At 43.2% G+C, this 14,394-nt stretch overlaps 1 protein-coding gene across 1 annotated transcript; it reads left to right on the top strand.

Annotated features, from left to right (window-relative positions):
- Nucleotides 1–10,539: 10,539 nt before the first annotated feature.
- Nucleotides 10,540–13,950, top strand: LOC138885447 (uncharacterized). Its single transcript, XM_070166398.1, has 3 exons — nucleotides 10,540–10,983; nucleotides 13,730–13,789; nucleotides 13,831–13,950. Exons 1-3 carry the CDS (start codon nucleotides 10,540–10,542, stop codon nucleotides 13,948–13,950), a joined length of 624 nt encoding a protein of 207 aa, XP_070022499.1.
- The last annotated feature ends 444 nt before the right edge of the window (nucleotides 13,951–14,394 follow it).

The raw sequence follows: 14,394 nt of genomic DNA, 5'->3' as shown, positions 1-14,394 counted from the left end.
ATATAATGAAGCTAAAGTTGAACTGGATCGAAATGGTAGCTGGTTTGTTAATATTTACAACGGCAGGCGGCAGATCTTAAGTTAGGTAGCGGGTTCAAACTAGAAGGTGTTTCCTTTTGATTGGACCCGGACTTGAATTTGAAGCCCAAGTTTTTAATGCTAATTGATTAGGATTTTTCTTTATTCTTAGAGACCAATAAATAGAAAATCATAGTCGCTTTAGGATATCCTTGAATAAAAAATGAGATGAGTCTCGCCAAATAAAAAATACAGAATTGCGGGGCCTTCAATAAATATTTTTTTAAAATACTTAGACTTAGGGACGGGCCGTTTAGCCAATTTCACGGCCTTCTCCAAAAGATAACAACGCGCAAGTCACTTCCGGCGCGCTTTAAATAATTTACTCTCTTAAACTCGGGTGCACATTTATGTGACCCAAAGCCAAATTTCAACGAAGTCGAAATGTGTCACTAATCACGGGTATATTGATTGTGACGTGGTTCGAGATGCATTTCCACGACGTTGCAAATTCCTTTTAAAAATAATGAATGAGACGAGCCTCGACAAACAAAAATACACAAGCTGCGGGGCCCTCTATACGTGTTGGTAAAATTACTTAGACTTCGGGATGGGCCGTTTAGCAAAATTTCACGGCCCTACCCAAAATAATGATACGCTAGTCGCTTTAGGCGCATATTTAATATTGTTATCTTCTTAAACTCGGGTGCACATTTATGTAACCCAAATCCAAATCTCAACAGAGTTGAAATGTGTCAATAACCACGGGTGCATTGATGTGACGTGGTTCGAGATGTATTTTCACGATGTTGCAATTCTCGGTAAAAAATAATAATAACAAGAGCGGTACACAGTTAAAATTTGCACATAGATTCAACATGTATAAAAAATCAGATAAATAAGTAGAATATGATAGTTGAGCAACCGTGCTAGAACCACGGAACTCGGGAATGCCTAACACCTTCTCCCGGGTTAACAGAATTCCTTACTCGGATTTCTGGTTCGCGGACTATAATACAGAGTCAATATTTTCCTCGATTCGGGATTCAACCGGTGACTTGGGACACCATAAATCTCCCAAGTGGCGACTCTGAATCTTTAAATAAAATCTCGTTTCGATTGTCCCTTAATTGGAAAAACTCCTTTTTACGCCCCCCCTGCGGGGTGTAGGTGAAAAAGGAGGTGTGACAGCTCTGGCAACTCTGCTGGGGAACGAACCCAGAATCTCTGGTTCAGGGTTCAAAATTCGAGTTTAGATAAATTGTTATATTTGGCTTTATCTGATTTGGTTACATGTTTGGGCCTAATGTGCTAAATGATGCTTTTACCGCTTTGATATTATCCGAACTATATATAAATTGTGCCGAACCCTTCTCTTCTTGCCTCCGGGGATGAGCTTGCTGGTCGAGACTCCCTATTCTGTTAGTGTCAATACCTGAAATAAGAAAGAGGCCGGACAAGTTACTAAGCCGGATGGCCTTTTGGTTCCCGGTATGTAGCCCCCTCCTCGACTCAAGTTGTCCGCTCGGGTACACAGTCTAGAACAAAACCCAGGTTATGAACCTAGAATAACTTAGCTTCATGCCGGATCCCTAGTAGGAACGTTTGTTTGCATTATGTGCATTTGACTTTGGAGGCTCAACACAGGGGTTGGGTCTGTCTAGGACAGGTGTACCAAAAAATGAAAATGATCATCCTGATGCATCTTACATGCTTCTACTTATGCATTTATTTGTTTCGGACTTGCATGCTGACCGACTTTTTAAGGAAAGCGAAATAGCAGTATGAGGGTTAAGGAGAGTTAATCGCCTGTTTTTGGAAAAAAAAAAGAAAAAAAAAACAATGTCCAAATAGTGTCGAAACTCTGCCGATTTGTTTTGAGAAAGTGGAAAAAAAAGAAAAAGAAAAAATATATATATTTTTATTTGCCAATGAAAAGAGTCTGTTTTTCAAAAAAGAGTTTGTTTTATCGACCCGAACTACGCCGGTTTGATTCTCACAGGGTGCGAGATATGTAGGCAACCCTCATCGGGTCCAACCTCCCCTTTACAAAAATAGCCAAAAAATGTCAAATGTTAATTGTCAACATAAATAAGTCGGGTGTTCCCGAAAGGGACGCCGAAAGGCTGACTTTGCATAAACGGTCACTTTTAGTCATTTTTTGATTTTTGACCGGTTGACTCACCCAGCTTTAAAATCTTCATTCCTGAAGTGCTGAAAAGCCGTGTGCGGAACCGGGTCTTCCTTTTAATCGTGAAAATTAAAAAAAAATAGTCAATTGTTGAGTCAAATAAATTTTATTTCTTAATCACCTTAATAAATGTGCAGGATGAGCACGATGCAAAATGAACCTCTTTCAATAATGACTAAAATCCTTTTCAAGTTGCGGCTATGGTGGGATGATTTAGGTGGTGAAGGGCAAGATGATGTCAAGAAATATCTAAAAGGTCTTACGGGTTTGTTGGAAATCCAGCCTCGGGGGGATGTCATAAGAGCTTTGGTCACCTGCTGGGACCCAACACACAATGTCTTCCACTTCTCCGATTACGAACTTACTCCGACTTTGGAGGAAATAGCCGGGTACATTGGAAATGCTGAAGTTCCATTGAGGCAAAAATACCTGGTTGCTCCAAGAGGTGTCACTATGCATCGGGTTTTAGATTCGTTAAAGATACCAGGACGGTCCATAACTCAGATTTGGCCGCAGGTTTTGTAATCCGCGCTTCATATACGACAGATACGGTCATGTCGGAGGATTCAACAACCTGGGTAACAAGTTATGCAGCAAAAGTAACCGTCAGAAATGGGACGAGCATAGACGAGTGGCATTTATGATAACCTTTTTGGGCCTTTTGGTATTTCCAAGGAAAGACGGAAACATTGATCTGAAAATAGCCGGGGTCGTCAGTACCTTGCTCATTCAAGATAAAAGCTCTCTTGCGCCTATGATAGTATCTGATATCTTCCGAGCTCTCACAGCCTGCAAAGCCAGAGGGAATTTTTTCGAGGGGTGTAACTTGTTGCTACAAATATGGATGACTGAGCATCTCTGCCACCGTTCCCATCTCTTGAGTTATGGTTCCTCGAAGAAAACTTGCATAGAAGAGTTCTACACAAGAATCAAGGGGGTCAGTCTACCCGAGGGAGTTACGGCGTGGACATCATTCTTTCGGACCCTCACCGCCACCCAAATACAGTGGACACTCGGATGGTTGCCTGTGGATGAAATCATATATATGCCAGCCACTAGGCCCCATTTCCTTTTGATGGGACTCCGGAGTATTCAGCCCTATGCCCCGTATCGAGTCTTGAGACAGTTGGGGAGATGCCAAATAGTTCCGAGAGATGAAGATCTTAGTGGCCAAGTAGTCGAGATCGGGCTCAACGGACAATTTCCTGAAGCAGTTCGACAAATTTGGAGCGAGTGTCAATACTTAACATCTAATACATGTGTACGCGATCGGTCCAAGGGTGAAGTTTCGCCGGGATACCTTGCTTGGTTTAGGAAAGAAATCGAGTTTGGAAGACCGGCCAAAAGTCCCCATCTCCAGGAGTTTGTCCAGGCATTGCAAAAATAGTGGGATTGGTTGGTTGAAGAAGAGAGTTACAGGGCAGAAATAGGCAAGCTGAGGAAACCGATTAGAGACCTAGAATTTGAAAATAGTCTGCATTTTGAAACCGATCGGGGAGAAAAGAGCAAATTGGCCCAAGAAAACGAGGCGCTGAAAGCCCAAATCCGACAGATGAGGAGAGATGCTGACAAACAACAAAGGAGTTGGTCGGATGAGCGGTTGATAAAAGGGTTAAAAAGGTAAATTGGTGAGTGCCGGGATGATTTGAAGAAATCTGAGGATACCATAGCACAACTCCAGACACAAGGAGCAAAGAGAACGAAAGAGCGCACACAGTATTTACAGCAGGCAAGGAAAGATTATGAAAAGACCATTGTCAGTCTAAAAAGGAAGGCGACCACCCTAGAGAGCAAGGCGGCTCAACAAGCCAAGGTTTTTGAAACCGAGAGTAAACACTGCTGTAATCTGATGGCCTTGATGGAAGATGAAATACAGCAGTTACGGAAACAACATCTGCATAATTCTCGGGTTTTGAAGGCTAGAGGGGATCAGATAGAACGCCTACTCCTAGAGAAAGACCGAATCAGGAACAAGATTCTGACTATTGCTCGTGCTATCACTAGGAAATTTCGGGAGTGTTAAAACATGACCCGTACTACCTTCTTCTTGGCGGTGACGATATTCGTGAAGCACTTCATGTATGAATTGGAACATATGGAGAGGAACCTTGCACCTAAACCCGCGGCGAGGCCGAATGACGCCCCGCGGGCACCCAAATTTAAAACCTTAATGTGTTCTTAGTTTGAATCTGCATTTTCTTTCTCTTAGAGTCTGTTGTCTGTTAGAGTCTGTCTTTATTTCGCATCAGAGTATGTTAGTAGTAATTGAGTTCGTACTTGGTTTGGTTTCGAGTCTGTTATTTTCCTTTCCAAAAAGTGTCTGGTTTGTAATAGGGTGTTTATTAATGAAAAATCAAAAATTTCCAAAAAAGTATCTTTTTCTTTTTGCACTTATATGGCACAACTACGCCCGGTCTGATTCATGCAGGGAAATGATACGTATGCAATCCACATAAGATTCGACCACCACTAAAAAGAAAAAGAGAAAAAAAAGAGAAAAAGAGAAAAGAGAAAAGAAGAAAAGAAAGAAAATAAAAAGAGAGATAAAGAAAGTTTCGGAAACACTTAAACAAGGCACAAACAAAGTAAGCCGGAATGACGCATGCGTTCGAAGCAAAGACACGTTAGAAATGGTTAAACTGCCTAGGAACATTGCATCCCCCAACGTGAAATTGCAATATGTGTTAAACTCTAACGCTAACAAGTTTGTTGTTTATCCGGAGATTTCGAACCAGTTAGTTTGTTAGAACGTTCTGCTAGATTACCATTACGAAACAAGATCCAAAGGGCCCGTACTAAAAAGCATGACTAGTTCAGACCAAAGTGTCGAGGATGAAAGGACGGAGAATCAAATGCTGAAGGAGGAAATGGATAAGATGAGATAGGAGATGAAAGAAATGCAGTTGGCCTTAGCTAGGGTGCAAAAAGTGCCTAACCCTCCCGTTATTCCCACTCTCCCACCAGGACACACGCCGGAATACCCTCCCCCGGCCCTTCAACAAGCTTCCCCAGTCACCAGTACTATCAGGGAAGAAATGCCTATGATCCCCAAGCTTCACAACCCAATCAGAACCCTCCTCCATCAAATGTTCCTATTTTCGTGGCACCCCCACTAGCCACACTACAAAGATCATCCAGCAAGCCATTGTTTCAGGCTCACGATAACCAGTATTACCCCCCTGAACCAACCTTCAAAGCACCCGAGCCTCATGATTATAATACTCACTTCGAGCTCCCGGTAGAGACTGAAAAGCCGGCTAAGAGCCCAGAGCAAGACGAAGTGCTTCGAAAGTTTAAAAGCCTGGAGCAGTCCTTTAGGAATATCCATGGGTTAGGCAACCAAGTCAGTGTGGCCTACAAATATCTGTGCCCATTCCTCGATGTTCAATTGCCGGCAGGTTTTAAGATGCCAAAGTTCGATCTATATGAGGGACATGGTGATCCCATGGCACATCTATGCGGTTTCTGTAGTAAGATGAGAGGAGCAGGTGGAAAGGATGAGCTGCTAATAGCTTATTTTGGTCAAAGTTTAAGCGGGTCCGCACTGGAATGGTACACGAGGCAGGATCGTAGCAGGTGGTATACCTGGGACGATCTAGCACAAGTATTTGCAGGCCACTTCCAGTATAACCTTGAGATCGTCCCTGACCGTCTCACATTGATGAAACTTGAGAAAAAGCCTAGGGAAAGCTTCCGAGAATTTGGGTTTCGCTGGAGAGAACAGGCATCAAGGGTTGATCCTCCGATGAGAGAGGGGGAGATGGTGGACTACTTTCTACAGACTCTAGAGCCAACTTACTTTGGTCACTTGGTGATGTCAGTTGGCAAATCTTTCAACGAAGTAGTAAAAATGGGCGGTATGATTGAAGAGGGGCTTAAGTCCAACAAAATCCTGAGCTATTCGGCGATTAAAGCAACCACTCAGGCCATCCAGAGCGGCAAGGGAGGTGCGCTGGGAAAGAAGAAAAGGGAGGATGTCGCAACAGTCGAGGCAGGTACTTGGTCCAGATCCAAAGGTCCCCCCCTCACTACCAACCTAAACCCCATCACTTAAATTACCCACACATTCCATATGGCCCTCCACAACCCTACTACCCACCACAAGAGCCACATTTCTCTGTCCATCACGCCCAAACTTACACCCAGCCTCCGACTCGCCCGCAATGGCGTGCACTGGCTCTCCAGAATGCATATCCACCTCCACAAAACACATATCCACCACCAAGGGCCTACAGGAATCCTTCGGGACTAGGTTTTCGGGGGAATCAGACTTTCAGGAATGAAAGGGTGTAGAGGCCGAGAACATTCACTCCGCTAGGAGAAACCTATACTACCCTGTTCCACAAATTGAGGCAGTTAGGCCTATTGAGTCCTGTGGAGCCCAAATTGCCAAATCCCCTTCCCAAAAATCTGGATCACCTAGTAAGCTGTGAATTTTGTTCAGGGGCTCCCGGGCATGATACTGAGAAGTGTTGGAAGTTGAAGACAGCCATACAAGATCTTATTGACACAAATAGGATCGAGGTCCAGGAGCCAGAGGCACCCAACATCAATCAGAACCCTTTGCCAGCACACTATGAAGCCCACATGATCAAACTAGTGCACGAAGGAGGGAAGCTCAAGAAGCCCTCACAAACGGTAATGATGATCCATGCCAGTCCGAAAGAAAAGTCGATCAGTGGAAAAACAGTAGTACATTCGGAAAGGGTAGAAGACAAGCCAGTTGTGGTAATGGGGAAAGGTTCGTCTGTTGTTGTGAAGAAGCCAGAGCCGGTCAAGGTAGTGCTGCACGGAGTACCAAGCACACTAGTGTTAGTTGTGAAGGCGGCCCGCATATAACCAGTTGTTATCAGGCCAGTAATGCAGTTGCCGATAACAAGTGAGAAAGTTGTGCCATGAAGCTACAATCAAGTAATGGTAATGCACAGGGGGAAGGAAGTTGTGGAAGAAATATGTGAGGCACAATGGTTAACTCGTTCGGGAAGGTGTTTTGCCCCTGCAGAGTTAAGAAGGGCCAATCCAGTAGCGACAAAGAATCCAGTTACCGAGGAAGAGGCGGAAGATTTTTTAAAGAAAATGAAGGCGCAAGATTATTCCATTGTGGAACAGTTGAGGAAGACCCCAGCACAGATCTCATTGTTATCATTGTTGATCTATTCAAACGAGCACCACCAGGTATTGATGAAAATTCTGAATGAAGCCCATGTTCCGGATAAGATCTCTGTGAATCATCTGGAGAAAATAGCAAACAAGATTTTCGAGGTCAACAGGGTCACTTTTTCAGACGACGAGCTGCCCATGGACGGTACAGAACATAATAGAGCCCTTTATCTGACCGTGAAGTGCGAAGACTCAGTAGTCACTCGAGTACTGATTGATAATAGGTCCAGTGCCAATATCTGTCCTTTGGCCACATTGAATAAACTAAAGGTCGATGGTGACCGGATTCACAAGAACAACATCTATGTTTGAGGGTTTGATAGTGGTGGTACAGACACAGTGGGTGACATCATACCTGAGTTAACAATTGGTCCAGTCGAGTTCACCATGGAGTTTCAAGTGTTAGACGTGGCAGTGTCATATAATCTTCTGTTGGGGCAACCCTGGATCCATGCCGCCAAAGCAGTGCCTTCTACATTACATCAGATAGTCAAATTCGAGTGGGATAGGAAAGAGATCATAGTACATGGGGAAGACAATGCAAACGCCGTAAGTGATGTCATCGTGCCCTTCATAAAGACTGATAATGATAAGGGACTCTGGGTTTACCAGGTTTTTGATACGGTTTCAGTGGGTAAAATTCCTGAAGGCGAGGACTTTCTACTTCCCAGGATCGCAGCTGCGACTGTCATGGTAGCCTCGGAGATGTTGAAGAACGGGTTTGTGCCAGGCAAAGGTTTAGGGACTGAACTTCAGGGTATTGTTCAGCCCGTTTCTTTGCCCAAAAATTAGGACACCTTTGGGTTGGGGTTCAAGCCTACAACGGCGGATGTGAGACGGGCCCGCAAGTTGAAGAAAAGAGTCTGGGTCCTTCCCAAGCCAATCCCGCGACTATCCAGATCATTTGTCAGAGTAGGCATCAGAAAGCTGTCGGTCCCGAAAGTTCTCGGACCACTGATTGGGCCAGATTGAGATTTGAATGAAGGCTTTGAAAGGCTGTTCGCTGATGTCAACATGATAGAAGCTGGGCAAGGTTCTAGTAAGGCAGACATACAGTCTGTGGGGCCTAGGGCCAATATCAACAATTGGATGGCTACTCCCCTTCCTACTCGGAGGGAGTCTTGGTAGTGGGCTCTGATTTTTCTTTCTTGTTTTTGGATTATTCCAGGGTTGTAATCTAGTTTTGTTTTGTATTCGGCAAAGTATGAAACTTTGTTATCCCGTATTTTAATAAAGTGAAAGCTTTTTCTTCTTATTTTGTTTTAACTTTGTTTTCTTCTTTTCTCTTTCTGAACAGTTTTCTTTATATTGGTTCTAATGACATGGCATGCACAACGGATCTTTAGCCCAGTCTAAAAAATCAATCTGATTCCAAACTAATTATACAAGGGGTCGATTATGATAATGAATCGGAATACGATGAGGATGAAGCCTTCGAAGAGATAAACAGAGAGTTAAGCCAGTTTGAAGAGAAATCCAAGCCCAACTTAAATGACACAGAAGCCATCAATTTAGGAGATGCAGATGATACCAGAGAAACTAAAATAAGCATCCACATTGCACCAAATATTCGGGAGGAACTAATCAAAGCACTTATTGAGTTCAAAGACATTTTTGCATGGTCGTATGATGACATGCCAGGGTTAAGCACGGATTTAGTGGTTCACAAGCTGCCCACTGACCCGGTGTGTCCTCCCGTCAAGCAGAAATTGAGAAAGTTCAAAACAGACATGAGTGTGAAGATTAAAGAGGAAGTAACCAAGCAGCTACAAGCAAAGGTTATTCGGGTCACCCGATATCCTGATTGGTTGGCTAATGTGGTGCCAGTGCCGAAGAAAGATGGGTAGATCAGAGTGTCTGTCGATTACCTAAATTTGAACATGGCAAGCCCCAAGGACAACTTTCCATTACCCAACATCCATATCTTTATCGATAATTGTGCCAGACGTGAGATCAGGTCTTTTGTAGATTGCTATGATGGGTATCATCAGATTCTGATGGATGAAGAAAATGCAGAAAAGACGGCATTCATTACGCCGTGGGTGACTTATTGCTACCGGGTAATGCCATTGGGTTTGAAGAATGCTGGGGCAACGTACATAAGAGCAATGACTACTGTGTTTCATGACATGATACACAAAGAGATTGAGGTATACGTGGCCGATGTGATCATAAAATCCAAGCATCAAGAAGACCACGTAGCAGACCTAAGGAATTTTTTCCAAAGACTTCGAAGGTACGATATTAAGCTCAACCCGGCCAAATGTGCATTTGGTGTTCCATCTGGAAAGCTGTTGGGATTCATTGTCAATCGGCGAGGCATTGAGTTGGACCCGTCAGAGATCAAATCCATCCAAGATTTTCCACCGCCAAAGAACAAGACGGAAGTAATGAGCCTGTTGGGAAGGTTGAATTATATCAGCAGGTTTATTGCTCAACTCACAGCAACTTGTGAACCCATTTTTCGGCTACTGAAGAAAGATGCTGCGGTAGAATAGACGGCAGAATGTCAGGAAGCATTTGACCAAATCAAGGGATATTAATCAAATCCACCTGTGTTGGTTCCACCTGAGCCGGGAAGACCGTTAACTCTTTATCTAACGGTCCTGGAGAATTCGTTTGGCTGCGTACTGGGGCAACACGACATTACAGGAAGGAAGGAGCAAGCTATCTATTATCTCAGGAAGAAGTTTACAGTATATGAGGTTAAGTACACTCAACTTGAGAAGACATGTTGCGCCCTAACTTGGGTGGCCCAGAAATTGAAGCATTATCTGTCATCATATACTACTTATCTCATTTCACGCTTGGATCCACTGAAGTATATTTTCCAGAAGCCTATGCCTACAGGGAGATTGGCGAAATGGCAGATATTACTCACAGAATTCGACATCATCTATGTGACGAGGACGTCCATGAAGGCCCAAGCATTTGCGGATCACTTGGCTGAGAATCCTGTTGATGATGAATACGAGCCATTGAGGACGTATTTTCCTGATGAAGAAGTGATGTATATAGATGAGTTGAAATTATCTGAGGAATCAGGTTGGAAGCTCTTCTTTGATGGAGCCGCAAATGCGAAAGGAGTTGGAATAAGAGCGGTACTTATTTCTGAAATAGGACATCATTATCCTGTTACGGCTCAGCTAGGTTTCTATTGTACCAACAACATGGCTGAGTATGAGGCATGCATTCTGGTCTTACAGTTAGCTGCAGACATGGATGTCCAGGACGTCTTGGTCTTGGGAGACTCGGACCTCCTGGTGCATCAGATTCAGGGTGAATGGGAAACAAGGGATTTGAAGCTCATACCATATCGACAATGTTTGCACGATCTGAGCAAGAGATTTAGATCAATGGAGTTCAGACACATCCCACAAGTTCATAATGAGGTCGCCAATGCTTTGGCCACCTTAGAATCGATGTTGCACCACCCAGACAGAATTCATGTTGACCTATTGCATATTCAGGTTCGTGATCAGCATGCTTATTGCAACATGATAAATGAAGAAATGGATGGTGAACCATGGTTTTATGATGTCAAGGAATACCTAAGGATGGGGGTATACCCGGAACAGGCCACCGGAGATCAAAAGAGAGCCATTCGGCGATTGGCAAATGGATTCTTCCTCAGTGGAGGAGTGTTGTACAAAAGAACCCCAGATTTGGGATTACTGAGATGTATAGATGCTAGTCAAGCCACGATAGTTATGACAGAGGTACATGCTGGAGTTTGTGGGCCACATATGAGTGGATATGTGTTAGCGAAGAAGATTCTTCGAGCAGGGTACTATTGGCTCACTATAAAGCATGATTGCATCAATTGCATACGAAAATGCCATCAGTGTCGGATACACGGAGATTTGATTCATTCTCCACCGACAGAAATGCATACAATGTCAGCACCATGGCCATTTGTTGCTTGGGGCATAGATATCATTGGACCTATTGAGCCGGCAGCTACCAACGGTCATAGGTTCATTCTGGTGACCATCGTTTATTTCACTAAGTGGGTTGAAGCTAAAACTTTCAAGTCTGTAACCAAGAAGGCAGTGGTAGACTTTGTTCATTCCCATATCATCTGTAGATTTGGGATCCCAAAAGTGATCATCACGGACAATGGTGCTAATCTTAACAGCGGTTTGATGAAAGAGGTATGTCAACAGTTCAAGATTACACACCGCAATTCCACACCATATCTCCCCAAGGAGAATGGAGCGGTCGAGGCGGCCAACAAAAACATAAAGAAGATACCGAGGAAGATGATAGAAGGATCCAAACAATGGCATGAGAAATTACCATTTGCATTGTTGGGTTATCGCACTACTGTTCGTACTTCACTAGGGGCAACTCCTTATTTGTTGGTATATGGAACTGAAGCAGTAATACCGGCGGAAGTTGAAATTCCATCCCTTTGGATTGTCGCTGAAGCTGAGATTGATGATGATGAGTGGGTCAAAACCCGTTTGGAGCAGTTGAACTTGATTGATAAAAAGAGATTGGCAGCTGTGTGTCATGGCCTGTTATATCAAAAGAGAATGGCAAGAGCATACAACAAAAAGGTGCGTCCCCGAAAGTTTGAAGTGGGCCAGCAAGTGCTGAAACGTATCCTCTCACATCAGGCTGAGGCGAAGGGCAAGTTCGCCCCGAATTGGCAAGGGCCATTCATTGTAACCAGAGTGTTGTCCCATGGCGCTTTATGTTTAACAGATATCGAAGGGAAATGCATCGACATGGCTATCAATTCTGACGTAGTTAAGAGATATTATGTATGATTTCTTTTGATTGTAATTGATGTTTGTCTGTACTTGGCATTTATCGGAGAATGAAATGACGGAGGCAATTCTTTCTTCTATCCAAACACTTTAACCTTTGCTTCCCCCTTTGAGCCTTATTTATTCTTTCATACCCCTCTTTTGGAATCAGTAATGAAAATGAAAGAAAAGAGAAGAGAAAAATAATGATAATAAAGACAAAAGAAAGTCACAAGAAAAACAAAGGAATTGGGAACTACGTTTGACCTGATTCCTCAAGAAGGATACGTAGGCGCCTCACGGCTCGGTCATAGTGTAACAAAAAATAAAAATCCCCAAGCAAGAAAAACTGCGGCAGAAGTTTGTGTTTGTAATTTTGGAAAGAAAGTTTGATTCCAAGAGTTGTACTGTTTTACCCATCAAAATTATTTTGAACTCTTGATACCCCTTTTCTTTAGCCATACACGAAAACCCATATTGATGTCCAAAAAATACCTCCCGATCAGTATCCGAGAAGTGCCAAGTCATGCAAACGGAAGTCGGGGATAACACCCCGATCCCCAGTAGAGGAGAGGATCATGAACTACAAATGAATTGATAGCCGAAAAGAATCCCCAGCAGAGAGAGTCATATCGGCAACTCTCCAATCCCCAGCTGAAAAATAAAATAAAATGAGAGAGTCTTATCGGTGAAAACTTTCACAGGCACCATAAGGTAACGGAAGATGAGAGAAATAAAACGAGAGAGTCTTATCGATGAAAACCTTCACAGGCACCATAAGACGACGAGAGTTGAGAGAAACGAGAGAGTCTTATTAGTGAAAACCCCTCGAAGGGCACTATGAGGCGACAAGACAAGATTGGCAGAAAGGATCCGCATTTGGCAAAGAGTTGAGTACTCGTTTATCCACAGCAAGATGAGGCCGTTTGAAAGATTGATTGATACAAATAGACTGGGTTGGTTAATCCGTAATGCACGACATGATCGTTGGGATCGGTTATATCATTCAGATAAGTTCTTTTCTTTTCTTTCCTTTTCCCCAGCATTTGTACAGAAAGATTTCTTCTTTTTCTATCTTTTGAAATCATCACTTTTTCATTTCTTGGTTTAAAGACTTTACCTCCCCAGCAGTTTGTTTTTGAAAAGGATTTTCAGAGTTTACTACCAGTTGCCAAAACGGTGCAAAGCAAAATGCGAATAGGACAGGCCAAAGATAAGGCCACACAGCAAAAATAAGTTTGTCGCAAGTCTAAATGATGAATGGGTCTAGATTCCAAGAGGACCAAATTTCTTGGGGAAGTTGGAAAAAAACAGAAAAACAACAGTTGAGAAGTTATGGATCAAATTCCAAGAGGATCCCTAGCAGATTTGCGAGATACAGGAACAACTCCGACAGGTTATCGACCAAGTTCCGCAATGGTCAGACAAAACAGAGCAGGAAAGGAAGAGAAAAGAAAACCATCCCCGGCAAATAATATCATTCCCAGCAAGTTTTGTAATAAAACGCAAAACAGGGAAAGAGAGAAGGGAAAAACCATCCCCGGCAGGAGTGGCACGACCATTCACCACGTTTCAAACTAACAAATTTTTCTTTGATTTGAAGCAGGGAAAGGAAATGTTATTGACAGCGGGAAGACATGGCCACAAAGAAGATTATCAAACTGAGGCAAAAAAATTCTCTCATTGCGAAAATTTTCTTGAATTCAGATACCCCCTTTGGGGAAGATGGAAGATAACACAAGTTTTGAAGGAAGTAGAATCCCCCGCAGTTTACGGGAGAAGGCAATACAAGTTTTAAAGAAAGCAATCTTGGAAGAAGCAAGATAACCCGAGTTTTAAGGGTAGTGGTCTTTGAATCAATGTCATCCCCACCATTGTTAAAGGGAGGAAAGTAACTAGTCTTAAAGAAGGAAGATAATTCCCCAGCAGTGTTATCCCCGGCAGGTTTCAGAGAAGTGAAAATACCAGTTTGAGGGAAGTAGTTCCAGTGGAAGGAAGGCACCAGCTTTAAAGGAAGTAGTCTGTGAAGAAGGAAAATAACATAGTTGTGAGTAAACCACTGGGGTTATCCCCAGCAATTTTCAGAGGAATAAGACACCAGTTTTGAGGGAAGCAGTTGAAAGAAGATGATTCAAGCTAGAAGGAAAATGGTTCGGGAGGCAGGAAGGAGCAACATCAATAAAACGTATATTATTTAAGAAGTAGTTGAAGTCAGGAGCCCGCCTGGAGAATGGAGGTGTTATGTTTTAAGAAATAGTTGAAGTCAGGAGC

This window comes from Nicotiana sylvestris, chromosome 2 (genome assembly GCF_000393655.2).
Source record: "Nicotiana sylvestris chromosome 2, ASM39365v2, whole genome shotgun sequence".
Lineage (NCBI taxonomy): Eukaryota > Viridiplantae > Streptophyta > Magnoliopsida > Solanales > Solanaceae > Nicotiana > Nicotiana sylvestris.
The sequence above is the reverse complement of the archived record's forward strand: the minus strand, read 5'-3'. Positions and strand labels throughout refer to the sequence as shown.